Raw genomic sequence first — 25,437 nt, forward strand, 5'->3', positions numbered from 1 at the left:
GTTTGCTATTTTCCTCACTGTTGATTTTACTGATAGTTTGGATAAAACCGTCCATGCAGATAACACCGATGGCTGAGTCGCGAGTATGATCTGCTTTCAGATTTTCCCCTCTCATTTGACAAATGTGTTTTTGTATTGGCACAAAAAGCAAAGAGACTGCACATACCATGTTATTTTGATATGTGGCCCTCAAAGTAACATTTCTTATGAATGATCTTTTTTCAAGTCACAGTGCCACAGCCTTCTGCTCTGGATTCCCTCCTTACACATACATGGTATAACAAACTTTCCTCTTCTTCTTTTACAAGAATGTGCAACCTGAAAGAGTAAGACCTTAATATTACTGGATAAAACCAGCGACTTGGAAAGCTATCATGTCATTTTAAGTATGCATATTTTGTGGCAATCTGAGTAACAAGAAAAAAAACACCAGTTTGGCCCTTTGAAGCTGTTTTGCTTTGCTAAGCCAGCTTTGGCTCAGGGTTTTCAATCTCAAAATTCATGTTTTCGTTTCTTTTGTTCTGCTTTTTTCTCTGCAGCAGCGTATGCAGACTAGAGTATCCTACCGCCACTGTCCAGGTGGATCATTGTATCCAACAGGGCCGCAATAAAAGCCTACTTTGATGTTCAGCTATCATTAATATTATCATTATACAAGGCAAGTCAGCTGCCCTCTTCTGCAAACTTTAGAATTTCTACAGCCTTTGAAATCACTTCATAACCCTTTCCAGCTTAATGTAATCATCAATTCTTGATCGTAGATCCTCTGAAAGCTCCTTTTTGGTGACTTAGATGAAGATCAGATATGGTTTTATGACAAATTAATACAGAAAATTATGAAAGGGTTGACATACTTTTTCTTGCCACTGTATATCGGCTACAGGATTTTAAACAGACCTTATATAATATAATATAAATATGAAATTCTGAAAATGGTGTAACTCAATATTGTCTTTTCATTGACACATACCAATTCAATAGGAGCACTGACAGACTATAGCAATGACAGTAAGCTGTGGCAAATGTTAATGATTTGTTAAGGTATCAGGGGAACATTAGCGTGCTGCTTTAATTTCACTGCGCCACAGGTAACATTTTATGATCAGACATTTAACTGGGTATGTAAGAAGTTTCAATGTGAGAGAACAACAAATGAGAGAGAGTGTTTGCCATTTTACTCGCTCATGAAAACCTAAAACTATTCTGAATAACTTTGTCATGCTTCACTTTCCAATTATGTACGTTACTGTTGTAAAATAGACTAAAAAATGGACTGTTCTGTCACCAAAAAGGAGCTTTCAGAGGATCTACTCAGTTGAGTCGTAACTGGCTACTGGTATGAGACACTGTGATTAATGGAGTGGCATAATCCTCTTCTTACTTCAAGCAGTGAATTAAGGGTAATTTTCACATCAGATGTATGTTTAGTGATACTCATGTGACCTGTCAACATGCTCTTCAGCAAGACACGAACAAACTGCCTAAAACACTACTCTTCTTGATCAAACTATTATGGGGCACCATCTACACTGCATGTGAGCTGGCCAGGATGAAAATGGATATCCGGTGTTTCCTTTCAAAGTAAAAGCTCTGTGATCCTCTTGCATACTTTCATTTAAGAATAGATCAGATTGTAAATAGTCCCTTAACTAGCAGATCAATGACACACATTTTTATTTTTTTCCTTTTATTTAAAAATATGGTTCTCTGTTTTAACAGATCAAATCAATATTTTAGGCAAGGCATTACATTAGGCATTAGTTGTTCAGCATCTTCACAAAATTTAAATAGCTGCATTGCTGGATTTATTGTAATAATGTTGTTTAATGGAAATGATGTGAATATTGTTGCAGGAATTGCTGCTAAGCTCATTACAAAAACATTAAATGATTGTTGACATCAAATTATGTGTGAGATTGTGCAGTGCCGTTCGTCTAAATGGAATAGACAAAACAAACAATCTCATGAGCACAGTTGACCTTAACAACATGTCCTTAGTCTGTCTTGGCCTGTTGCTGTGTTCCTGAGGGGACCTGAGAGTAAAAGTTTCTGCATTTCAAGGAGGAGGGGTCGCAGTCATATCCATACTGACAGCAGTGTCGACCATCTGCACAACATTTGCCCTGAAATCAGCCCAAGAACAAAATACTAAGTAGTGAATTAACTGCGTTAGAAGGTGAAAGGTTTTGCAGTCAGAACACAAACATTTAAAGTTATATTAGTTGCATTTGTGATCTTTATGGTGTGGTGGACAGATAAAGCATTAAAAGACAGTCATCCTCCAACGTTTTTGTGCTTTACACCCCCCTCAATTTAACAATTTAACAGTATTAAACACTTGTTTTTAAGCCATACCAGTGGGTAGGGACAGCAGTTCCACCGGCCTGTGGATCCCTTGCAGCAAGTTGTCCCTGGCGAGCAGTAAAACTTGGAATCACAGCGAATTACTCCAGCCTCACGGTTGCCCTCACTGGGCTCTGTTAGAGTTGTCATAGGTGTCTAAAATGTAAAGACAAAATGATTATTATACTGTGTTTTAAATGTAGTTTTCACCATAAACATACAGTATATTTATATAAAGCATATATTGACAGGTAGTGCTCTTTTTTTTATTTATCTTAATCCAGATTGACGTATGAAAGTGTGAAACTTTCTGAACCCTGCACTGAACCAGTCAAAGAAGCAACAAAACCAAAAATAATCAGTGGATATACTGCATCAATTAAAGGTACAGTGTGACATGTCCTACCTCCAAACTGACTTTGTCCTCCGAATTTGAAATGACAGTGGCAGGGAATGACGACAGAGTTTGCTTGGGGGTGAAAGGATACCTCAGACTTTGTCTCACACAGTGTGTGTAGGTGAGGTCACAGTCAAAGCCAAATGGACAACAGTGGAAGCCATCCAGACAACACCGGCCCTTTAAGACACACATATCATGTAGCAATCAGTACAAGCATCTAGTTTTTTGTTACAGCCATACGTGTTATTGCACAACAATGTACTCACGGGAGAGTATGGGCAGCAAAACCAGACACCTCTCGGGTGTCTGCAGCACGTAGTGCCATCAGGACAAACATTAAAGTTGTCACAGAAGACAACAGAGCTCTTTGTCTTGTCTGGGACATCACTGCTTTCGAGTTCCTGAAGGGAAGAAACAGGCACAACAGGAATGCTTGGTTCTTCTTTAGCATCCTTCTTCACCATAGGCACATTGATCCACGGCTGATTTTTTTTATCACACTTCTGGGTGGTCAGGTTACAACGAAATCCTGAAGGGCAGCAGTGGGCCAGGTCAGAGCAACACACAGCCTGCACACACAATACAATCAATAGAGCAAGGCAGAGAATTAGTGGCACCAGTGTCCCTGACAAATGATGTCACTTATTAACAGCTACAGGTCGCGTTAGTCAGGTTTGGATTGATCTGACTTACATTTGGATATGGACAGCAGCTATATCCACGTCTGGTCAAACAACAGGTGGAAGAGTCAGGACAGATATTACCATCACGGCAAGTGACGGTGCAAGATGCAAAGTTCCACACAAACACTCCCACCACAAGCCACAAAGTAACTCCCAGCATCTGTAGGAGAATAATAAGATGAGCTTTGATTCAGTGAAATGCAATACAGTGCATGCTGTTTTTGAAAAACAAATCTTGTTGAAACCCAAGTCCCCATCTGAGACTTCTGCTCACGTTAATCCTGTAACTTTCAGTTTCATTTCAGTTTGCAATAAGAGTCGCCTTTTGTCTGAAATAGCCTCAATGCACAGCATTAAGAAGTAGCTGTTCATCTGAACAGCAACAAAAATCTCGATAAGAGTTTTAATATCTTACCTTGTATCAAAGAAACGACTCAACAGCTTCTTGTCATGGGTCTCACTTCCCCATGAACCAAACTCTTTATATGGTAGGTTAAACCCTCCCACTGAGCGAACTATGGAAGCCCCTGTGACCTGAAACTATCAGATTTGATAGTCCTGCAAACAGCAGGAACTACAGTAGCACACGCCCCTTGAACATACTAGGATTTTTAAGAAGAGGATTTGAGTAACTATCATGCGAGTCTGCAATACACCCACCCACACAGTCGTGTCTCATTGTACATGTGAGGACATAAGGCATTTCCTGGCCCCCTACACTAAATCCAAACTTTATCCCTAACTCTAATCTCTAAAACTGGCTATAATGTCCTCACAAGGATGGTATTTGAACAAAATGTGTCCAGACAAGGAAATAAAGACGTGCACACACACACACACACACACACACAAAGAGGAAACATGCAAGTGTACACAAGATTACATTAACCTTTGGTACCATTTATAGTGCCTCAGTCACAAGACCTGCCTGTAAAACCTCAGTCAAAAACACTGAAGCTACATAGAACGGATCTTTATTTTAAAAGTAATATGTAGAATGAGCTCCAAACTTTATGCTAATATGATTTTAAGTGCATAGTAGGTGAAGCAGGAAATAATTTAACAGATACAAAAATTAACTGAGTAAATGTACACAAATAGCACAAATCTGAGGTATGTGTACTCTTGGTTGTGCGTTTCCATCTTCGGCTACTTTTTATTCTGCTCCACATTCACTACATCTTAGTTGAACGTTTTCTACATTCTCTACATCTAGGTTACAGTAACTCGCCACTCTGCAGGTGAAAATTTTACATACAAAACATATACACTTATAAGATAAAGATTAAGCAACCATCTGATGTAGTGAATATAATAATTAAAAAAAACAAAAAAACATAGCATTTAATTATATAACAAGAAAAAGGCCATTCAGCCTAGTCGACACTTGTATGGTTTGACATGTTATGCATATTTTGACAGTACTTCAGTGGCCATGTAAAACTTTCAGTACTTTTTCCACCACTGAAGTTAGAAAGAGCCCTGACTGGGACATGTTGTAACCAGGTTTATGGTTTGTTAAGTACTGGTTCATATGCTTTACACAAAGCAATCAGGTTGTTCTCATAGTTTCACACAGTACAATCAACAGCAGGGTTAGTATCACAGTAAATACTGTAACTAAGTAACAGCAATAAGGCTAAAACAATACTTTATTAATGAATTCCCAATGTTTACACATTTACACTGCAGTGTAACAATTCATCACACTTGTATAAATGCCAACGGATTAGCTCACACTTCTTATCACAAGTCCAACTTCAATATGAGGCTGGTGAGACATCAGGTCTACATGCATGACACAGGCACTAGCATAAACGGCTTCATCTAGCAACCAGAAAAGCAAAGATGTCGGGTATGTAGCAGAGTAGAGTAACTCCTTAAGGGCCAGCATACTGAAGGTGACAATGTGAGTGCCAGTCACACAGCAAATATCCAAGATGAGGGGAAAAGAGAAAGATGTGGAATTCACTTCAGTCCTGTCGTTGAGTTGAACTCAAAAGAACAAATGTCTACAAAAAGCGTGGTGATAAAAGTCAACAAAAGATATGTACCAGTAGTTGCCATTCAGAGGGATTGAAGCCTCCCTCAATATGACTTCACTCACAGAACCCCAGCATTGCAAGTCTGCAGGTCTCCTTGATCAGTAGAGATGATGACCAAAGCTGCATGGGAGACGTTTTTGGTAGTCAAAGGCAGAAATAACACTACTAGCAAACAGTCAGGAGAACAAGAGAACCGAACAGCTACGGTTGTTAGTCAAGCTCCGAGTCCGACTGAGATGCTGCCTTCTTCTTCTTTTTTCTGCCGTGTTTCTTGTGCTTCTTTTTCCTCTTCTTTTTGGATTTGTCCTGAGAACATAAAACAGCTTAAATTTAGGATTACAGGTCCCCCTCCAGATCTTTATTTATTTAGTTTTTAGTTAGTTTTTTTTTTTTAAATGAAGCATTCACTTCCCAGTTGGATTAATATAACTGGTTTGTTCAGGGGTGCTGTGATACATTTAGGGTTTTTAAAGGTGAATTTCTAAGTAGAAAAGGACATATTGTTGCCCCCTCCAACAGCTGATGCACTATGAACTAAAAGAACTCTGGTATATGCATTATGAAGATGTATTTCATGTACACTGGGACATTTTAAAATCAATCAAAACAAATGTAACATTGTGAAAGAGAAAAGTAGTTTGCTCACTGTGATTTTTTCCATTTCCTCACTACTTCTCTTTTTCTTCTTGGATTCAGGCTATGGGAGAGAAAAGTTCAAACAAGAGGAGCATGGTTATAGGGAAGTCTTGCATTGCAGACAATTTTGAAAAAGCCCATTTAATGTAACATTGTTTCCCAATATTAGTGTTTTGACAAACATCTGCAACAGTAATAGTCGTTAGATTTACAAAGCCTTTTTTACATGTGACCAGGTTCAGGTTTATGGACCAAACCGTTTTCCTCTTGAACGTTAACCGTTGAACGTTACTGTTGCAAGACAAGGAAGTCCTGATGAGAAAACCGATACTAAACAATAGCAATGACATTTCTTTCATCATTAATGACAAAACAGGACATTAAACTTGAAAACATTTGGGTTAAAGATGAAGATAAATGTGTAAAGAAAGTTCAGAATACAGTTTTTAACTGGATGGTATTAAACCTGAGTACACAGGCAAGAAAAAGTTTGCAAACACCTACACACATTTAATCTCATCTTTTGTTGTTTTAGTCAATCAAATAGATCACAAAACGAAAACAATTCATTTTTGGCAGGATAATGGTCACTTCATATATGCATGTCAATATTTACTCTCATCCAAAATGTCTTTTTCAGCAATAACTACTGATAGGTTTTTGCAGATATTCAGGTGTGACTTCCTCCCAGGCCTTTTGCAGTAGTTCACAATGGTTTTCTGTGCTGGTTGAAGTGTAACTGAACTCTTCAGTCCAGCTTCTTAAGTGAGTGAGCTGGCCAATCCATCACAGAGAGTATTCCAGCAGATCATCTCTAGATAATAATATCCAGGAAGACTACTTGAGGTATGGGTTATGCCCAATCAGTTGTTGCCCTGGGGGAACGGTATGCCTCTTCAGTCTGAAGTGGTATCTATGCGGATTGAGGATGAATCTTAGTTCTAATTTACATTGAAAATGACGAATGAAGTCATTCTCCCTATGGGGCAATGGCTAAATATAAACTCTATAATACCTGGGAGGACATCACTTAAAGACCATCTGCACTTGATTTAGATTCAGTTCAAAACAGACTGAGTTTTATAAAAGATAATCTTTGAAGTTTTAGATGGTTTAACTGCTGATTAAATTGTTACAGATAAACTAGGAACATGTTTTCTGTGTTTATTATTTTTGTTTTACATTTCAATGTATTCATCTTGGTCTTATTGAACTTATTCTTGCCAGTGTATGTTCAACAAGACAGAACATTGCATCTTTTGTATCAGATGATGCAACTTAAGAGATCAAAAGTATTGCAGCATGTAACTGACGGATATTTCTTTGTTACCAAGGTATGTCCTGTGAGACTAACTGCTTTAATAATAAAAGCCTCTAAATCACTACTCTTGGTTTTAGCCTTGGGTTTTACCTATGAAGAGTGCATAAAAAATAAATAAATAAATAAAAAGAAATAATAATAATAATAATAATAATAATAATAATAATAATAATAATAATAATAATAATAATAGATACATTATTAATCCCCTTGGGGAAATTCTTTGTGGACAGGCTGCCCCCTTGAGGTGCCAAAAAGACGCATTTAACAGCCTAAAGCAACATGAAAACTGGGAGAAAAGCACATCATTTAAGATCTGAGAGAAAAACAATCACCACAAAGCAGAAATGACAGTATCACAATCAGTGTTCATTTTATCAAAGGAAATTTTGACGTATTAATTCTCAAAGGTTAATTTGTCTAATGATTATGAATTGTAACAACAGCAATTCAAAAAATGTTCTAACACACCATGATGAATAAAGAAAAACAAAATGAGTTGCTCTCTTTCGGCAGATCAGACTATCTGCACTAGGTTGTTTGACTTTTTTTAATCAACCATTTGCATGTATTTATTTCAATGTGTAAATCCTTTGTGTTCAAGCAAAGCCACAACGGCACCAACAAGGCTATACTAACTTTAGTTAAACACAAACATCTACTGTGCATAAAAAAACTGACTGAAATTACGATTAAGTTCTACTGACTAAATCTTAAGCTAAAATGTGACAGTTTAAATAAATGTACAGTTTACAGTTTAACCATGACTAAAACTAAATTAAAAATTCCTGTCAAAATGAACACTGATCAAAATCCATCATTAAAGGGCAGAAATACAGAGGCCATAACACAAGCTGCAAACCCATCATCAGCAGTAAGAATCTGAAGAACAGAAAAAAGTACAGAGATGAGCCTGGATGTTTTACAGAGTGATGAGACCAAGATTAACCTTAATCAAAGTGATGGAAAGGCCAGGATGTGGTGAGTAATGGATCTGCTCATCCAAACCACAAAAACCAATCTGTGAAACATGGTGGAGATGGTGTTGTTGGGCTTACATGGCTGCTTCTGGAACAGACTGATTAAGATTTGTTGATGTTCACAGTGTTAGATGAGTAAATCATGACGTCATGAAGCAATTCTGCAAATTAAAAAGTCTTTCCTCAGAGGAAACTTTGAGCAATTTGATACAAAAGGTGCTATGCTCTATCTTGTTTTATGTATGTAGGTGTAAATACAATCAAATTAAAGCTGAAATTCAGAACTTTCATCCCACTGATATTAAGCCAAAATGTCTCAAACCCAAAACTAGAGCTATACAATGTATGTGATGGAAGCTGTGTGCAGTCAGGTCCTTCACCCTGACTTAGCTTAGCTTAACTGTGGGCCGAACATAGCCAGTCCTTCCTAACACAAGTATAACTTCATTAAATGAATGAGCCTAGTGAGTGGGAAGTGAGAGAGTCTGTGCATTTGGGGAGAAATAAAACTGAAACTTAATTTTGTTGGATAATCGTGTAATGAAACCGTTTAGCGGTTCAGGGTATAAAACTACACTGCTGACATTAGTCCCCAGTAACACTGACAATCAGTCATTAATCCATGACCCCAGTCTCATCAGCAGGTCCAGCCCATGTTCAGTGCATCATTCTTTAGAACAATCTCTGTGTACTTCTTAACAGGATTATGTGGTCCGAGCAGGGTTATTATCATTAAGCTGTTGTTTTTCTGGGCAGAAACACAGATTTACTATTGGTGTATGTTTTTCAATTGTGTTTCTTATGCTTTCACTTTGGTTGATTGTGGACACTGAACTAGAACTAATGCTAAGGCCTTATGAGATATAATTTATCATATCATTCTCCAAATATTTTGCACATCACACATATTTCAGGCAACTAACTGCCAACATGTGCTTTCTGTTCCTCATTGAAAGGCACACTCAGTTTTCCTAACCTCAAAACAGCACAGTAATAAACCAAACAGTAATACTTTGCTTTTTTACACTAGCATGAAACTAAAAAGTTAGATGCCTAGATTGAGACCATGAGATGTGTAGTGTGTAATGTTCTCTTGACTGAATATTTGGAGGCTGTAGTTGAACAAATCTGATGAAACTTGCAAAACAAAGCAATACTGGTACATTTTGAGGTCAGCTGCAGGTTGGTCTCCGGAGAATACTTTTGTGACACTGAGGTTAACTTCCCTTTCACCCAGTGTTTGAAACAAAAGAGGAACAAAAACTGAGTTTACAGGTGGTGAGTTAGTTATTGACTATCTATTTGGGGGTCAACTGGCATGCTTGTATTTAATGAATCTGTGACTAACATATATGTGCAAGGAAGTAAAGATTATCCTTCCGGCTGTTTATTTCCCCATCAACAATCATATGTAAACAATCCTACCTCTTCCCCCTCGGAGTCCACTGACGATTCTGAAGATGAGCCTTTATGACTTCGCTCAGCCTTCTTTTTTCTACTGCGGATCTTGTCATCCTGAGGGGCATAAGATGTATATCAAAAATTATCCAAATATTAAGAAAAGTAGAATTAATAAAATGTAAGAATAATAATAATAATAATAATAATAATAATAAGTAATAAGAAGAAATTACCTTTTCTTTGTCCCCTTCTTCCTTAATTCTTTTCTTTTTCTTCTCAAAAACAAAACAAAACAAAAACATTTAGATTCAACACTTGCAATAACTGTTGTGGGACAAATGCTTAACCTGTTACTGTTCAAGTATAAACAAAAAAGAAAAGGCAACTGTGCTATTAAAACAAGAAGAACCTTGCTGTCAGCATCTGATTCTTCCTCTGAGCTGTCTGATGCTCTCCTGACTGCTGACTTCTTTCTCTTACGCTTTTTCTTCACACTCTTCTTTTCATCCTGTAAAAACAAATCAAAATGTAATAATTCAGCGTAGGAGCCAATTGATCAACCACAAACAATTACCCCAAAGGGATTAATAAAGTATCAATTATTATTATTATACTGCCCGTCCAAAAAAAGTCACCACCCCAAAGAATGCCCCCCCCCGCCCCCAAAAAATCTTGGCGAAATATTAATGCAACTCTGGACAGGAATAAATGTTGTGACATTGCAGAAGTTTATCAAAATGATACCACATGAATGCTTGCTGTAATCAAATCTATAGGCGGTCCAACAAAATATTAGAGTGTGTGACGTGGGCAGTGTATTATTATCATTATTATCAGTGCTATGTTTCATCAATCACCTTTGGGTCTTCTATAAAAAAAGGGTTGCCAGGCTAGTTACTACACTTTGCAGGTGTCTTAGGTGTTATAAATGTTTATTGTAGTAGTCCATAACTACTTACCTCATCTTCATATTCTGAGGGGGAGCTGCTAGAGGAATCAGAACTCGATGAGGAGGAGGAAGATGAAGAATGCTTGACCAAAACACAATGACAGCAAGGTTCATTAGATTTGAGGTTATTTGTTTGCTTGGAAAATGTAACACTAGAATAGCGGATAGGAAGACAAAGAGTGAGTGAGTGAGTGAGTGAGTGTGTGTGTGTCTCAGCACTGTGACATCAAATTATTGGAGGTCTCTCCTCACCCTGCTTGGTTTCTTCTTCTCCTTCTTCTTTTTCTTAACACAAATGAAACACTACAGTGAGTAAAAACACATTCTCAGAGTGAGATCATTCCAATGTGTGGTAAACCAAGACATACTGTACCTCTTTCTTCTCTTTCTTCTCCTCTTTTTCCTTGTCAGTTGTCTTTTTGTCTTTGTCGTTTCCACTTAACATCTTCTCACGGTTCTTTGCCAGTTCTTTCCTCCATTTCTAAAAAACAACAGTACATATTAGAACACCACATGCAGTTCGACGTGCAAACAATTATTAACATCAGTTAAAAAACTGACATAAATTGAAACGTTATTCTTGACATGCAAAAATATAATCATACTTAAAGATCAATTTATCAATTCTACATCATGCAAACACACCTCATTCATTTTGTCCTCAAAGTCAGCCAGTGCTCGTGAGCCCTTCTTCTTCTTCTCCAACTGCTCCTTTAACTCTTCCCTAAATAAAGGGCAATAAATTAGTTTTGACATTAACATTCCTCCCAGGGAACCTTTAACTTTAAAATCTATCCACTATATTTTCATAAATAAGGCTCCATTCTTTTCAAATATTCAAGAGATATAAGTTTGGTAATGTTTTTATACAATTATTGGATTTCCTAAGTTTTCCAAACCGTTAGTGTAAAATGAAATTCATTGAATCCACTTAACTAATCTTTAATCTTGCATTGAAATCAACATGCACTTTCATAAAAGGAAAGTTGTATACTGACAGTGAAGTGTGGCAGATGATGACTAATTTCCCCCTTGTGGCTAAGGGGGAAATTGTGGATTTAATGAAATAAAGAAACTCCAAAAATCCGAACTAGTCTAGTTGTAAAATGCAGCTAAGAAAAATATGCTTCTTTTACTTCATATAATTTTACTTACTGACAAGACAACTAGAAGCTCATATAGTTGTTTATGGACCACACTTTTTCTTGCTACCAAGATACAGTGCCCTATATATGTCTAATTTAATCACCTTTCACTGGGTATTTTTTATTTCAGACACTGTGAAAATGAATGCTGTGTCTGTCTATGTGACTGTCAGGGTAACTCACTTTGCATTCTTAAGAAGAACAAAGTAATGAATGCAGCAATTGCCTTTCTAAATGTTCTGCAGAGTGACCAATCAAGTTTACTATCAGCCCAAAAAAAAATGATTATATGACCATGATTTAAGCTCAGTCCTTTTGAGGCTGAAAAATCTTTGGAGCGCTATCGCTGCCTTCTGCCATGTGTTAGGTAACACAAACCAAGCCCACTCTGCATGCTGCACTTAGGCACATTAATCTGGGAGACTGGTCCAGACTTTGGTGCAGTTAACACCTGGTTTCAAAATGCAGATAAAGCTAAATTCAATTGTAAACATCCATCAGGACTGATTCTGATCCGATCACTCAAGCAACTTGCCGATGTGGTCTGAGACACAGTGGACCACACAGCTTTTGCAATGTAGAAGCTACTGCGTTCCGATACATCCCCTACACAGACATTACAGGATACTATGTCTGTCATGGCCTTGGCTTAAAGATGCAGCAGTAACAAAAAAAAAAAAAACACAAGTGGTCTACTTGACCCCATGGAGACACATGTTGTGAATGCTGATGCATTTCCAAACCAAGTGCAAACAATTAGCCACTGAAGAGCTCTAGTCTTTACTTACCATGTTGGTCGAGGTCTGCTTAGATAATCCTGTATTGTTGGGCCAGAGTTCTGTACTGGACCTCTGGCTCGTGCAGCAGCAATGGGGTTAATGTAAGCCTGCAATATCAGACAGAGAAAGGCATTTTACACAGTTCTGATGTTACTGAAATACACTGACATGCCAGTCGCATATGCTAACGTTACATCTCCAAAATAATCAAATGGGAACCCCACAAAAAGCAGCACTTTTAGCAGGCCCTATAGCATTGTTAGACTGAATCACTGCACATAACGTAAATAAACGTAAACAAATTTACAGTCAGCAAGCAATGCCATTAACCATATAAACAGAACAAACACACACAATGCAGTGTTAGAGAACATATAGACAACAATTAGCAACCAGCTAACGTTAACGTACAGCAAAAGCACCTGGCTACCGTTATCCTTGCTGTTTTGCTAGGAGCTTTTTAGGTTAGCAGAAAATACGGCTATTATTTCAGGTCTGTGTGTAGTCCCAAGAGGCACCATCACCACGGCAAAACAACATTGTCCAAAATGTTTGGAGCTGTGCGCAGCTCCGCTAATGCTGGTCAAACATTTTGAGATTAGCCTTAGCGTGCTCCATGCCCTTAAAACATTTGATTTGTATTCCAAAAAAATATATATATATATTAACGCGTGGTTTTCTGGATCATTGGCTCATTGGCCTAGCATCACAATACCTTAAGAGGTTTTCTTCCAACGCTAGTCGATGCTAACTCTGGGTTGTTTGTGTTTAGCCTAACGTTAGCTAGCCAAGCTAGCCGTTAGAATGTAGTTAGTATCACATCAATAGTTTATAGAGGTTACAGAACTTGTAACACATAACTCACCACTCGGTTGTCTCTCTTGCCCATGTCGAGCTAGTATCTGGGAGAAATGTCCAACAGAGACAACCATTAGTGTTACCTTGCTAACACTGTCCTAGCCGCGTCAGACGACTCTAGCCACTTTTTTTTTTTTTATCGCTCTTCTTCTTCTCTGATCCAGTTTTTTAAACTTTATTGAGACAATCGTCGATTACAACAAAACGCTCTCACCCTCATGACCACGTCTACTGTCGAATTACACAAGGAGAACATTTATTACATTTATTACATTTATTACATGTAGATGTAGTACACACTGAACTAAATGAATCAAATTAATTAAGACATTGCAGGGTAAAAAAAATGAATAAATAACATTTTAAAAAAAACAATAAAGAAACTTTCTATTTAGTTTAGCTATTTTTCAATAAGACAAAATTTGATATTTAAGGTAAAATCAAAAAGTTACAAAAAAAGGTTTTTTTAAATAATACACACACACACACACACACACACACACACACACACACACACACACACACACACACACACACACACACTATATACTTTGCAACATACAATATCTTGTGTATCACTTTGTTATTATTAACTTATCAAAGAAAATTTGACTTAACCCCCTTCCAAAACATATTTATAGTGGTACACTCATTGAAGAGATGGGTTTTCATCTGAACACAAAACACACTTTTATTCTCTTCTAAAGTCTGTGGTATAACTCTAATGACATTTCAGTGGAACAAATCCTCTGGAGGTTGTAGAGTTGAACTGCTTCTAATGAGAATTCTGGATTTTTCGTGACTTGTTCATTTGACATGAGGTTATCCTTATTATCTAAAGATCCAATAAAAATTAAGTATTTTTATTGAACCTAGTACGGAGAAGAGAGAAAAGAATTGTATATATCTTTGTTATTCCTTTTACTTTTTGTTGTGAGAGAAAAAACAAAACAAAACTAAGTTTTCACCATGCTAAAGCTTGTTTATGAAACCTATACTACTTGAGGGGAAATCTTTCTGGAAGATAAATTCAATAGAGACTGAAAACTTTAAAATGTAATGTTAGGGATGATTTATTACACATTAAAACATGTTATTTGGGTTGAAGTATGACAAAGATTCAGGTATTCATGTATCTTCGAAGCCAGTATATTGAGTAGGCCTATTATTCATTCTTGAAACTCCAATACCGCAAAAGCTTCTGGTTGCTTAATTAAAATAATGCATTTCTTAATTTTTTGCATTTTTTAAAAATGTATTTTTTTTCAAATAAAATCATCATCTCATCAATTGAGATCATTAACATAGAGGGATAAAGCAGATAAAGAAAACGAGATAGACTCTCTGCCTTGGATAAAAGTGGTCTCACCATAATAGTCAAATCTCTTTTGGTAAACAATTGGTAAAAATAGTTTACATGTGATGTTTTTTGATACAGAAATACCTAAATGTTTAACACATTGTTTGACTGCTATTTGCCCCATTTACTTAATTGTTGTGTCAAAAAAAGAAATGGTCAAGAAATAATAACTTAGATATAATAAGTTAGATATTCTATTTCTATTCTATTTATTTTCACAAATTATTACCTAATTTTAATCCTGTAATATTTTTAGTTTTTTCTTCCATTCGTTTAGCTCTAGATCTGATTAAAAATGTATCAGTGTACACAATCTCCCTCGAGTCACCTTTTTCAACATTTGCAATAGACTGAGATTAAAAATATGAATAAGGTTATTCCTGAATTCCCAGTACCCCCTTACTCTATTATGGTTGCTATTTTCCGACACATCAGTTCAAATAAAATTAGGATCTGAAAATGACACCTTTTACAAAATGTAACATTGATGACAAGAAAAAGAAAAGGGCCGATTCTTTATTTATCTAACGGGTTAATAAACCGCTGGATTATAGTCTATTACCTCCACCCAATTTTCTATATTTTTCTTTGACTGAATTTATTTATATTTTTTTAGGTACACCTTATCGTCTAAGATTTGACGTCAGGTCACATGACCAACCAGCGCGTATTCTTCTTCTTCGGTTAACGACGCGTGTTTTTCTTCTTCGGGGTCGTGCGGCATCCAACCCCGTCGACTCCATTACTGCCACCATCTGGAGATAATTCTTACATCCAGTTCGGTGTCTCCGACGATTTTCAGTAGTTTTTTTTTTATTTTTTACTTTTTGGACCGTGAAGTGTGTGATTTGAGAGATTATTTAAAACAAATAAATGTGCAATACAGTGTAGCAACACCGTTATAAGTCTGAAAAAGCAGCATGAACCTATGAAGATTGTATTGGATTATAATTATTGATTCATTGTGATAACCTGTGCAGCTTGTAAAGTTAAGACATTAGGTTAATAAAGTCTCAGCATTACACTGTATTTTCAATGAGCTTTGAATCTGATACTGAAAAGTTATTAGTTATCAAATAAATTAAGTGATCAGCAGAAAATGGGAAATACTACTTCAAAACTGCACTTATAGTATTATAGTTACTTCCAGCCACAGCTGAAGTGCATTTTTTTAGCACCGTATGCAATGGAGCTTTTCCTAAGGGTGAATCACAAACCTATTTTTGTGAAAGAGACAGACACATAAAAATCAATGATATAAAAAATATTCATTTATTAAAAATAATGTGTTCTAGTGCTGGTATGAAATAGAATGATATTGTTAAAAAAAAAAAAAAAAAAAAAGTCTTTGTGGTAAAATGCAAGCATTGTAACAAATTACAGCAACTGTCCAGTTGCATGAAATACACATTCACTAGAATGATTAATTAGTCTCACTTATAAATGAATCCAAAACTACATTAATAAAAAGCTGTATTTTATTCAACTGGTGCAACACAATAATAAGACACAAATGTCTGCAATCATACATCTATGATTGTGCTGTTCCTAGTCACCATTTAATATCTTAAAAACAAATGTGACATAGGACCTTATGAGTAATTTGTGTTTAATTGGAGTTATACGAGGGAACAAGCGATGTTGTTTTGAGAAAAGTGAAACGCCCAAGAGTTCAACAGTCGACTTCAGTTTTATGCTATGAAACTGAAAAGTATTACAAAGGTTAAGTCATATCAAGTATCAGGTGTAATGAAACTAAAGCAGTCATTTTGAAAATTGTAAACCTCTACGCCTGAAGTACGGAGCTTTCATTGCATTGTACGCACCACTGACACCCGAAATGAGCTGTTACCAAATAATACAATTCACACAGTGCTTAGTCAAGCAGACAATTATACATGATTCTACATTGTGTTTGCCATCTAGCAATTAAAAGTAGCTGACAAAACAGTTCATACAGGCAGTTATCCTCAGACAGTAATGACTACAGTAACATATATTCGATAAATAGGAATAACAGTAGACTGTGATCTGTAAAGAAAACCTGAAGAAGTTGTGATGTGGATGTGTAGTAGACCAGGAATGTGCAAACTGTGCCCGAAAGGTTCGGACGTCCATAACAAGAACCTGAGAAAGTTAGAGAATGAGTCTGTGTGTGTGCGCTAGCAGCACTACCTGTTAAGAAAATATAAACCAGTGTTAAAATATGTTACTGTTCTGCAAGAACTACTACATACAAAAATACAACTCTGCATAACTTGCTTTTTCCTTGCTGGTAAAAAGTGAATGTATATAATGGGACATACTGTAAAATAGATTAAAAAAACAACCAAAAAAACAAACAAACAAAAAAAAAAACATACACAAAAATGTGTGTATTATTTCATTATAAAAACAACTGTAAAATATTTTGTCACTCTCAATCCAAAGTAGATTAAATTTAACAAGCCCCCACAGAACCCACCCAACATTTTCAATATACAAAATACTTTCGCCATACAACCTTCCGCTGACCCTCACTACTCTACGTCTATCCTTTTTCATGACATTTCTATGGGCTGACGATGCATGTATCAAACGCTTTCATTACAGCTTGTTCTTAGCACTACATACTGTACAGTACCAATACCTACCCTATTACACTCCTCAAAAACTATTCTTACACAAATTCTATAATCATCTAAAAGAGTGGGTGTAATTGGCGCAAAAATTAAAATTAAAATTAAATACAGAGTATTGAGGACACACTACTGTGCCGTATGTTTCCATGTTGAATAGTGCTGGTGTAACTTTCTCCACCTATTGCAAGCCTGTGCATTCCTGTATCATTCAAATAGTAATATTAAAATTAAGTAATTGTCTCAGCACCGGTGTCAGCCCATTATGATGAGTTCCTTGAAGACTGCAGAGGCCATTAGAATCCCGCTACTGGCCTGCAGTTACTCAGGACATCCTCAAGGTGGCGCTAATATAATAGATAACTGAAATGATGAGTCACAACATGGCAGCGAGTTGCTTGCTTGTGATGCCCAATAATGTTTCAAAAGGTATGTACACGAGTGTGCTGTTGTCAGTGGTAGTGCACACGATAAATTTTGCATCTGCGAGTGCGCTTGTGCCGCGTATCCGCTCGCTGCACACGACAGGTGCTCCATGCTTCCTGTACGATCCGGTCCCCTTGGTCGAAAGCGAGAGGGCTCTTGCAAGACACTGGTCATAAAGAGGCTTCTGCTCTGTTGCCTCTGCAGTCCACTACTACCAGTCAATCTGAGCTGCAAGTCTCTTGTTGCATTGTTAACACAGTCGACCATCAATATTCAACAACCTAAAAGCAGCAATTAGGAAAAAAAAAAAAATCAGTTTGTGGAAGGAGGAGAGCTTTTGTGCATTGTTCAGAGAGTACTGGAGCCATCTTTCTTGACAGTATCTATACCCTCCTTTTCTGAGTACTTTCCTAGAGCTTAAGTACACTGACTATAAAAAGTATTTCATACAAAATGGAATCGCAGCCGATTCAACTTTTCTGACACTGATTATCGAAACAAATTCTGTTATGTCAAAGAAAAAACATCTTTATAGATGGAAGTAAAGTTATGATACTGGTGCGGCCAACAGTATATCAGAGGTCAAATAATAGTAGAACAGTAGCGTATATGTAATCAAGAGCCCATTTTTAGGGTAATGCTTCAGTATCTGTACAAAATGAGGTCTGTGGCCAATGACAGAGGTAGAGGGTCTAGACATGTGCTCCCTCAGCACATGTCTGGACCTCAATTCAATCAAAAATGTGAGCCAGAGCTTGAAAACTGTTCAGTCAGACTTGATGCAACTTGACAGAGTTTGAACACTTCTGCAAAACAAGAAAGATTGTAGGATCCAAATTTGCACATAGACTGAAGGCTGTAATCGTTGTCGAAGGTGCTAGATTTTCTGTTCTATGTTTGCACATTCATATGTTTTTACTTTGACATTTAAGACTTAACTGGTAGCCAGTGTCAAGAAAGGTTAACCAAGCTGTTTAGATAATTCGAACACTGTAAAAATAATAAAACACCAACGCTCCAACAGAGTGAGCTGAATACTTTTTATAGACATGTACTTGATGATAGGGTGAATGAGGACTGTTAGGCAGTCCTCTCCTCTATAGTGGGCTTGTTGCTGGGGATGGGCTGGGCCGCGTACACACTTCTACTGTGGCTGTCCACACTTTGAAAATAGGGGTGGCTCAGCGCAGCAAAGGCCGATATCCTCCTGGAGGGGTTGAAGGCGAGGAATTGCTGCAGGGAAAGAGGAGAATGAATGAGGGGAACTAACATTATTATATAACGGATGCATGGTTTAATAGCAAGGATTTGATGTTTGAAAGACCGAAGAGAGATACCCACCATTAATAAGGCCCGTCCTTGCTCATCCATGTCTGGAACCAAGTCTTCTATTGGCTTAGGGGGTCGTGGGGTGAAGGCACTCTGTGGTAGGGCCACCTCCTGGGGCCAGTCCTCTGCTGAAGGTACTCCAACAACGCTGTGGGATGATAATATTTATGAGTGCTTGTCCAGTTCAAAGCTTTGCTAACATTTTTCTAACACTGCTGAAGTGATTGACAGGTTTGGTGAAGTATGTGGTAACCAAAAAGAGAGATGCCAAACTTGTGATATTTGCCCACACAGTTACTCTGGCAGCTTACGAATAACGTGTGCACATCCTGCGCTATATTTAGGCCAGATGCAGTATAAATGGGTCAATGAAGTAAAGTATCAAGATGCTTGTTTAAAGTTCCACAAAAATTACTAGTTAAAGTCAGGTTTAAACCCAGAGTTTAAATTGCTTCCCAAGATAAACAGGAGAACACTTACTCAAAAATCTTTCCCAGCTGATCAACATCTGAGTTTCCTCGGAATAGCGGCCTGGAAAATGGAAAATACTGTTTAGTTTGACTGCTGAAACACTTACAGTCGATATCTCCATATACTGTAGTGCACAAAAGACACATAGATACAGAGTCAGGTTCAAATGCATTGGGTTCAAACTGAAAACCATTCATTCCATCTTTGCCGACATATTTTGAATGAATGTTCACCATCTCAGAGTACACTGTGGCTGAACAACCCTAACATATAAGTCTTTGGCTCGAGGCAAAAGAGGAATGTGTGACTCTGATGTCAACGTTTGAAGTAGCCGCACATTCGCAAGCACCGTCTCATGTAGTCAGGACTGTGAAGCAGTATTTGTAGTGCTACCGAAGAGGGGAGGGAAAAAGGAGGGAGGAGAGCGGCAGCAGGGCTGCTGGTGGTTCCTGTGGCTTTGGGCCGTCTTTGGATGCCCGTGGGCGGTCATGCCCACCCTGGCACCCGCACAAATTCCAGTAGTCATCATCAGCACAAGCCTGCCGGCTGCTGCACAGTGCAAAAAAGCCTATTTATCCATTATGTGCATGTGTGTGTGTGTTTTTACTCAGTGTGAATGTGTAGGAAAATCAGGGGGGAGGCATGTGAAAGAAAAGTTGGATTATTCTAACAGAGGAACATGTATGGGAACTAGAGCTTACTGCAAAGGCTCCTCTGAAAAGAAATTAGGAAGACCTTCTAAAGCCAACAGTGACTTTAGGGCTAAATAAGACTACCTTCCCAAGTTAGTTTTCCATCCGTCCCTTTCAGAACGACAGCGTCAGATGGACTAAGATTTAGAAGAGAGACAAGATTTTAAGCTTATTTTGGTTATGGTCTATTTTTTTAGCTCATCAATTACCAGCAGATGTCAATCCCACATATTGTATACATATGCGTAAGCATTCATAAAGCCGAACAGTTAAAGAGCAGCGTTCACAGCAGGTTTTTTTAAGCTGTGAACACCCACACTTTTCCACAAACTTGGGAAATCGGTCGCACAGGGGTATTTTGCACATTTTTATGCCAAAGTGGGATTGAGATAGTTTTGATTATTCCGAAATGGTATCCTTAACTAATGGGTGTCCAGCGTTTCTTCATTCTTGCTCCACTGCTTTAAATTTTTGACTTGCAGTAAGGACCACACCACACATGCAAGTCTTTTTGGGTAAAGCACTGTGCTGAGGTTTTGAAAAGCCATTTAAGATCAGACCAAACCAGTTTTGACTGTTGCAAAAGAAGAAAGAAAAAAAAAAAATCACCTACAGCAAAGTCATCATGCCAAAACAAGTAGGGCTGATAATTCCAAGAGGTCCATTTTTAAACCTGGAGTGGTTTGTTGGTTCGTTGGAGGGGGATAACTGGATTCACACAGAGCTGGCCACTGGCATGCACATACAGTCAACTGTCGAGTGCAAACGTACGTACACACTCAAGCAAGTACACACAAATGTGATTGCACGTGCCCATAGTTATGCACAAACAGATGGCAGTGAAAGAAGGACTAAGACTGAGCTGGGACAGGCAGCTGAGTCACACTTCCTCTTAGTGCCAACATGGCTCTGTCCTGCATTCCACTGAGACAACCTCAGATGTGTGTGCGTGTGTGTTTGCAAGTGAGAGTGTCAGTCTGCCTGAGTCTGACCTCTTTAAGTCCGAGTGTGAACCGAGTTTAAATGTACCATGCACACGAGTGGGTGTTTGTGTAAAGCGCATTTTGTACACGCGTGCACGCAAGGTGTTGTGACGCTGTTGGATTTATCAATTGTGTCCCAAACGGTGAGAAAGTCAAAGTGGACATAAGGCCTCGCCCGGAGCATTCATACAACATGTTCAGCCTTTTCAATTTGAGGAATGTCAATAGGCAGGCACTCTCTGGCCCACTCAGTTGAACCGTGACTCACCCCAACACTATCCCAGCCATGCAGATGCAGACTTGTATGTTATTTGCTCAAATTCCTTAGACAACCTCATTTCTCCAGTGATTCTCTCTACAGTAGATAGTGACTTTTTGGCATGTTTTCAAATCAAACCAGGTGATCTAGGGGAAAGTTGCATGAATCATAAGAAAATATGAGGTTGGATTTGCACATTTCTGAACTCCAATATAAGGTGACAGGTTGCTCAGCAGGGCTGAAAGTCACACCTGTCCACAGACAACACCTCAATCTAATAGACCACTCGTGGAATGACCAAATCAACAGAGCTACAAAACCAATAAACTCAATTTTTCCATCCCCTTCTTGTTGTGCATTTTCCCCTCAATCACCCTTTCTTGTGCTTTCTTTCTCTGCTTCTCCCAGGTACCCTTTAATCTCTAACAGGTGGCCTTTAAAAGTCATTTTAATCACCTGCAGAGAGTGAGAGAGAAAGAGGTGTGTAGAGAGAGAGAGAGTGTGAGTGTGAGTGTGTGTGTTCATGTTCTGTTCATAGTCATCAAAGGGATCTCTGCTTTGCCTTCTGCCTTAAGGCAAAGTTGGACAGTTGCTAGACTGTGAAAACGTACACATGCACACACACCAGAGCTTTTTACAGCTTATTGTCTCAGGGTGAGAGAAGAAGTACCCTAACGCAGAAAACACACACACACACACACACACACCTCACTGCTATCAGACAAAGTAAGACTGGCAATCGTGTCACATCAGAGTTGGAACAGAGACCGGCCACTCCTGAACCTCAACGTCACGCCGTTCAACAGTAAGTTACACTAGCAGAAACTAGTTGTTCTGTTTTTACAACACAAAGCCATGAAATACAGCTTTCTGTTATTATTGAAGCGTTAACATATGTTGTTTGAGGTGTAAACAGTATTTAACATTTATGGCTAAAACGTATCAGAGGTATTGCGTATTGTGCACGTTCAACTGCGATTGACCTCTAAGTCAAAGTATAAAGTGCAAACACTATTCTAAATACATTAAGTCTAGATCCCTCATCCACACTCCACCCACACACACATCGTTTACAAGAGCAGTGAAATGTAGCACATAAAATGTTTAGAATACAAATCAGGTATTCACTGATCAGCCACAACATTACAGTCGCTTGCTTTAGTAGCACCCATCTATTATGGCAGGGATACATTTGGCATTAAGTGAGCAGTCAGTTCTGGATGTTGGAAGAAGAATAAAACGGCCAAGTGGAAGGATCTGAGTGACTTTGACAAGGGCCAAACTGAGATGGCTATCTGGAAAAGTGGTGCATGAGAGGACAACTGGCTAAAAGATCACGCTTGCCCATGGCTCAATGATGAGTGCAGGGAGCAAAGGTCTATGTATAATATCAAGTAAGACGATAAAAGGCATAAAATCCTTACAGCCGAGAAGCTGGAATTAGAGAAAGGTGACATCTTTGCTTCGAAAGCTGCAGTGACTGTGCGAGTATCCAACGATGTTGCTTTATGTTGATGGTGTTGTTGATGTATTAACTCAACATTTGAGCTCTTATCACATTGGTAGAGAGAAGTGATATCTAAGCAAGGCGGCCGTCACAGTCAGAACAGCTTGAACGCAACATCTGAAATCTCATACAAGTGTTCAATTAGACTGGCACTGAATGCAAGTGTTCACACTCACTAAAACCGTTGCTTTTATCCCCTGCATGGAAGCATGGATGTCTTCATTATGCTTCTTTCTGTTTGCTACCCGTCTCTATTACCTCCCAGGACGACTACATAGTCTCTTCACCTCATGTCACTCTTTGCCACAAGAGCCGATACAGTCCCACTGTGCCCCATGTGCAGTGTGTGGGTTCTCGTGTGTGTGTGTGTGTGCGGCTGTGCATGGTGGGGTTTGAGGACGGTTGAGAAAGGAAGTATAATAACAGGCAGGGCTGCTCCTCCTGGCACCCTGCCCTACCTCAAAAAGACTGTTCTTATCTACTTTGGAGCACACCACTACATACTGGCTAAATGCCATTTCACTGTTAATTACAAGACATATTTCTATACTCTATGACACATAAATATTAACTTTAGATTGACGGTCTGATGACAAAACACGGCTGCATGTCTGGAAAAGTGTTTTTCCTTCCATAAGCGTGCAGCTTTTTAGAAAAATGGCACGTTATTAGATTGGCTCTCCAGCGTGTGAAGTTCGTTAGACCACAAACTGACAAATACCTACACCAAGAAGCAGAATCTTGACTTGCATGCTGCAACCACAGCAGGCAGCCTGTCATTACTGTAATGGTTCGATAAGCCAACTGAAATGTGATTGCTCATTGCTCAGAGCGCATCTGACAGGTGTCATTTGAGGAAAAGATGACAAGCTTTAACACCCAGATAACTGATTCTGTAACGAAGGAAGTTGATTTTTCTGTGCAGTATTTTAAACAATTGAGCAAAGAAATAGTCTCTAGTGATGCAGAGAAATATAGAATGATTCTGATATTTACTATTCATTTATCTCTCTTGTGCACTACTAACAGTCTTGGACCTGTGGTTACAGCTGAAACGTGGACAACGTTCAGGAGAAACACCAGGTAAAGATGACTATCAATCGTCTGGGACTCTTCTTCCTTCACACTTAAATACTTTCTATTACTTTGTATTAGTATTCATGTGAACAGAAAAAAAAAAAGATAAAGAAATAGCAGGTAGGTTTTATCCCTGTAGTCACAAGGTTCTGGTTTTAACAGTGAATCCAGTAGCTCAATCAGTAAAGGAGTGACTGCATGTCTTCAGATGGCTCCACATTATATCCAGACTAGTGACCCCTAGTGACATAATGATCACGTGAGTAACCTTAACCATGTTAAATTGTTTTATTTTTTTAAGCTTAGACACTTGTGTGAACATAATGTATGTTTTCTTTAATTTCTCTGAGGTTAACTTAACTTTTTTTATCCCCCAATTCTGCTATTTGGGTGCCATGTCGCATGTAACAGCCATTGCGTACTGACGCAGGCCAGTACGCGTGTAACCATTTCCCCGTTAAAGTGGCACAGCATGCAAATTTTTCTTAACGAGTCAGTTGTCAGTTGCTGATGTGTACATTTTCAGTGTGATTTTATTGGTAAAGGAGAAGTGAGTAGATGAAAGAGGAGATAATTTAACGATAGCGTTGTGTGTAGCAGTAGTCTGTTTCATGATGTCGGAATCGTTGATCATATTTACACCTCCATCGTTGATTCAAGGACACTGCAGTGACTGACAACTGTTAGTCTGAGCCAATCATATATTTGTAGGTGAGAATGGAGACGTCAATTAGTATGCCAAAGTCGTAAAATGGCAAACCGACGCAGCTGTTGTTGCTCTAACAGAAACAACATAATACTTTTCTGAGTGAAATCAAAGAGTTACACTAGTTACTGTGTTTGAGTTCTCTGCCGCTCTCACCGTCTCCTGAACATCTCAGCAAAGATGCAGCCAACACTCCACAGGTCCACTGGTGTGGCGTAACTGGACTGAAGCAGAACTTCTGGTGCTCTGTACCACAGTGTCACCACCTACAACACACACACACACACACACACACACAGCAGAAATCCATTAAGACATAGCAATAAAAAAAAAAAAAGTACATACAAAAGGCACACGGACACAAATCATTTCCAGTCTCTTTCCATGTAATAGCGTGATATAAATGTCACCAACTAGAGGGGCTCACACACGGGGTTAATGCTTCGCTGCACCCATCTTAGGCTTACAT

General features: G+C 38.3%; 3 protein-coding genes across 5 annotated transcripts in view; all 3 read right to left on the bottom strand.

The window, feature by feature from the left end:
• Positions 1-1,670: 1,670 nt before the first annotated feature.
• Positions 1,671-3,999, bottom strand: LOC113153969 (progranulin-like). The gene is made up of 6 exons (XM_026347904.1): positions 3,842-3,999; positions 3,437-3,586; positions 3,010-3,312; positions 2,750-2,920; positions 2,356-2,499; positions 1,671-2,123 (listed from the first exon to the last, which is right to left on the bottom strand). The coding sequence occupies exons 2-6, from the start codon at positions 3,584-3,586 to the stop codon at positions 1,995-1,997; spliced, it is 897 nt and encodes a 298-aa protein (XP_026203689.1). The 5' UTR covers positions 3,842-3,999; the 3' UTR covers positions 1,671-1,994.
• A 541-nt stretch (positions 4,000-4,540) lies between these two features.
• fam133b (family with sequence similarity 133 member B) lies at positions 4,541-13,689 on the bottom strand. Of its 3 annotated transcripts, none has more exons than XM_026347905.1 (11): positions 13,548-13,689; positions 12,692-12,789; positions 11,404-11,482; positions 11,132-11,239; positions 11,011-11,043; positions 10,769-10,840; positions 10,219-10,317; positions 10,043-10,081; positions 9,834-9,923; positions 6,118-6,168; positions 4,541-5,777 (listed from the first exon to the last, which is right to left on the bottom strand). In XM_026347905.1, the coding sequence occupies exons 1-11, from the start codon at positions 13,569-13,571 to the stop codon at positions 5,682-5,684; spliced, it is 789 nt and encodes a 262-aa protein (XP_026203690.1). In that variant the 5' UTR covers positions 13,572-13,689; the 3' UTR covers positions 4,541-5,681. The 3 variants fall into 3 exon arrangements, 2 of the variants coding, with proteins under 2 accessions (XP_026203690.1, XP_026203691.1); XR_003297995.1 differs by having other exon boundaries at positions 5,735-5,777; positions 6,118-6,398; XM_026347906.1 differs by lacking the exons at positions 4,541-5,777; positions 6,118-6,168 and adding an exon at positions 7,603-8,506.
• Positions 13,690-16,356: 2,667 nt separating this feature from the next.
• cdk6 (cyclin-dependent kinase 6) overlaps positions 16,357-25,437 on the bottom strand; it is a 31,658-nt gene continuing 22,577 nt past the window's right edge. The window contains exons 5-8 of the mRNA XM_026347616.1: positions 25,125-25,234; positions 19,754-19,804; positions 19,286-19,421; positions 16,357-19,177 (exon numbers count right to left, since the gene is read on the bottom strand). Of these exons, the coding sequence (XP_026203401.1) occupies positions 19,025-19,177; positions 19,286-19,421; positions 19,754-19,804; positions 25,125-25,234 (450 nt within the window). The 3' untranslated portion in view covers positions 16,357-19,024. The remainder of the gene's footprint in view (positions 19,178-19,285; positions 19,422-19,753; positions 19,805-25,124; positions 25,235-25,437) is intronic.

Source organism: Anabas testudineus, chromosome 11 (genome assembly GCF_900324465.2).
Source record: "Anabas testudineus chromosome 11, fAnaTes1.2, whole genome shotgun sequence".
NCBI classification, from domain to species: domain Eukaryota; kingdom Metazoa; phylum Chordata; class Actinopteri; order Anabantiformes; family Anabantidae; genus Anabas; species Anabas testudineus.

What these genes read in the sequence shown, in the direction of transcription:
- fam133b (XM_026347905.1), bottom strand. Translation starts at nt 13,571, where the DNA reads ATGGGCAAGAGAGACAACCGAGTG. An exon ending in AGAAGAAAGAGAAGAAAGAG is followed by an intron (nt 11,044 to 11,131) that starts GTACAGTATGTC and finishes ATTTGTGTTAAG; the next exon opens with AAAAAGAAGAAGGAGAAGAA. An exon ending in AATCAGATGCTGACAGCAAG is followed by an intron (nt 10,082 to 10,218) that starts GTTCTTCTTGTT and finishes GTTTTTGAGAAG; the next exon opens with AAAAAGAAAAGAATTAAGGA.
- LOC113153969 (XM_026347904.1), bottom strand. Translation starts at nt 3,586, where the DNA reads ATGCTGGGAGTTACTTTGTGGCTTGTGGTGGGAGTGTTTGTGTGGAAC. An exon ending in TTTGCTGCCCATACTCTCCC is followed by an intron (nt 2,921 to 3,009) that starts GTGAGTACATTG and finishes TGTGTCTTAAAG; the next exon opens with GGCCGGTGTTGTCTGGATGG. An exon ending in ACTGCTGTCCCTACCCACTG is followed by an intron (nt 2,124 to 2,355) that starts GTATGGCTTAAA and finishes GGCTGATTTCAG; the next exon opens with GGCAAATGTTGTGCAGATGG.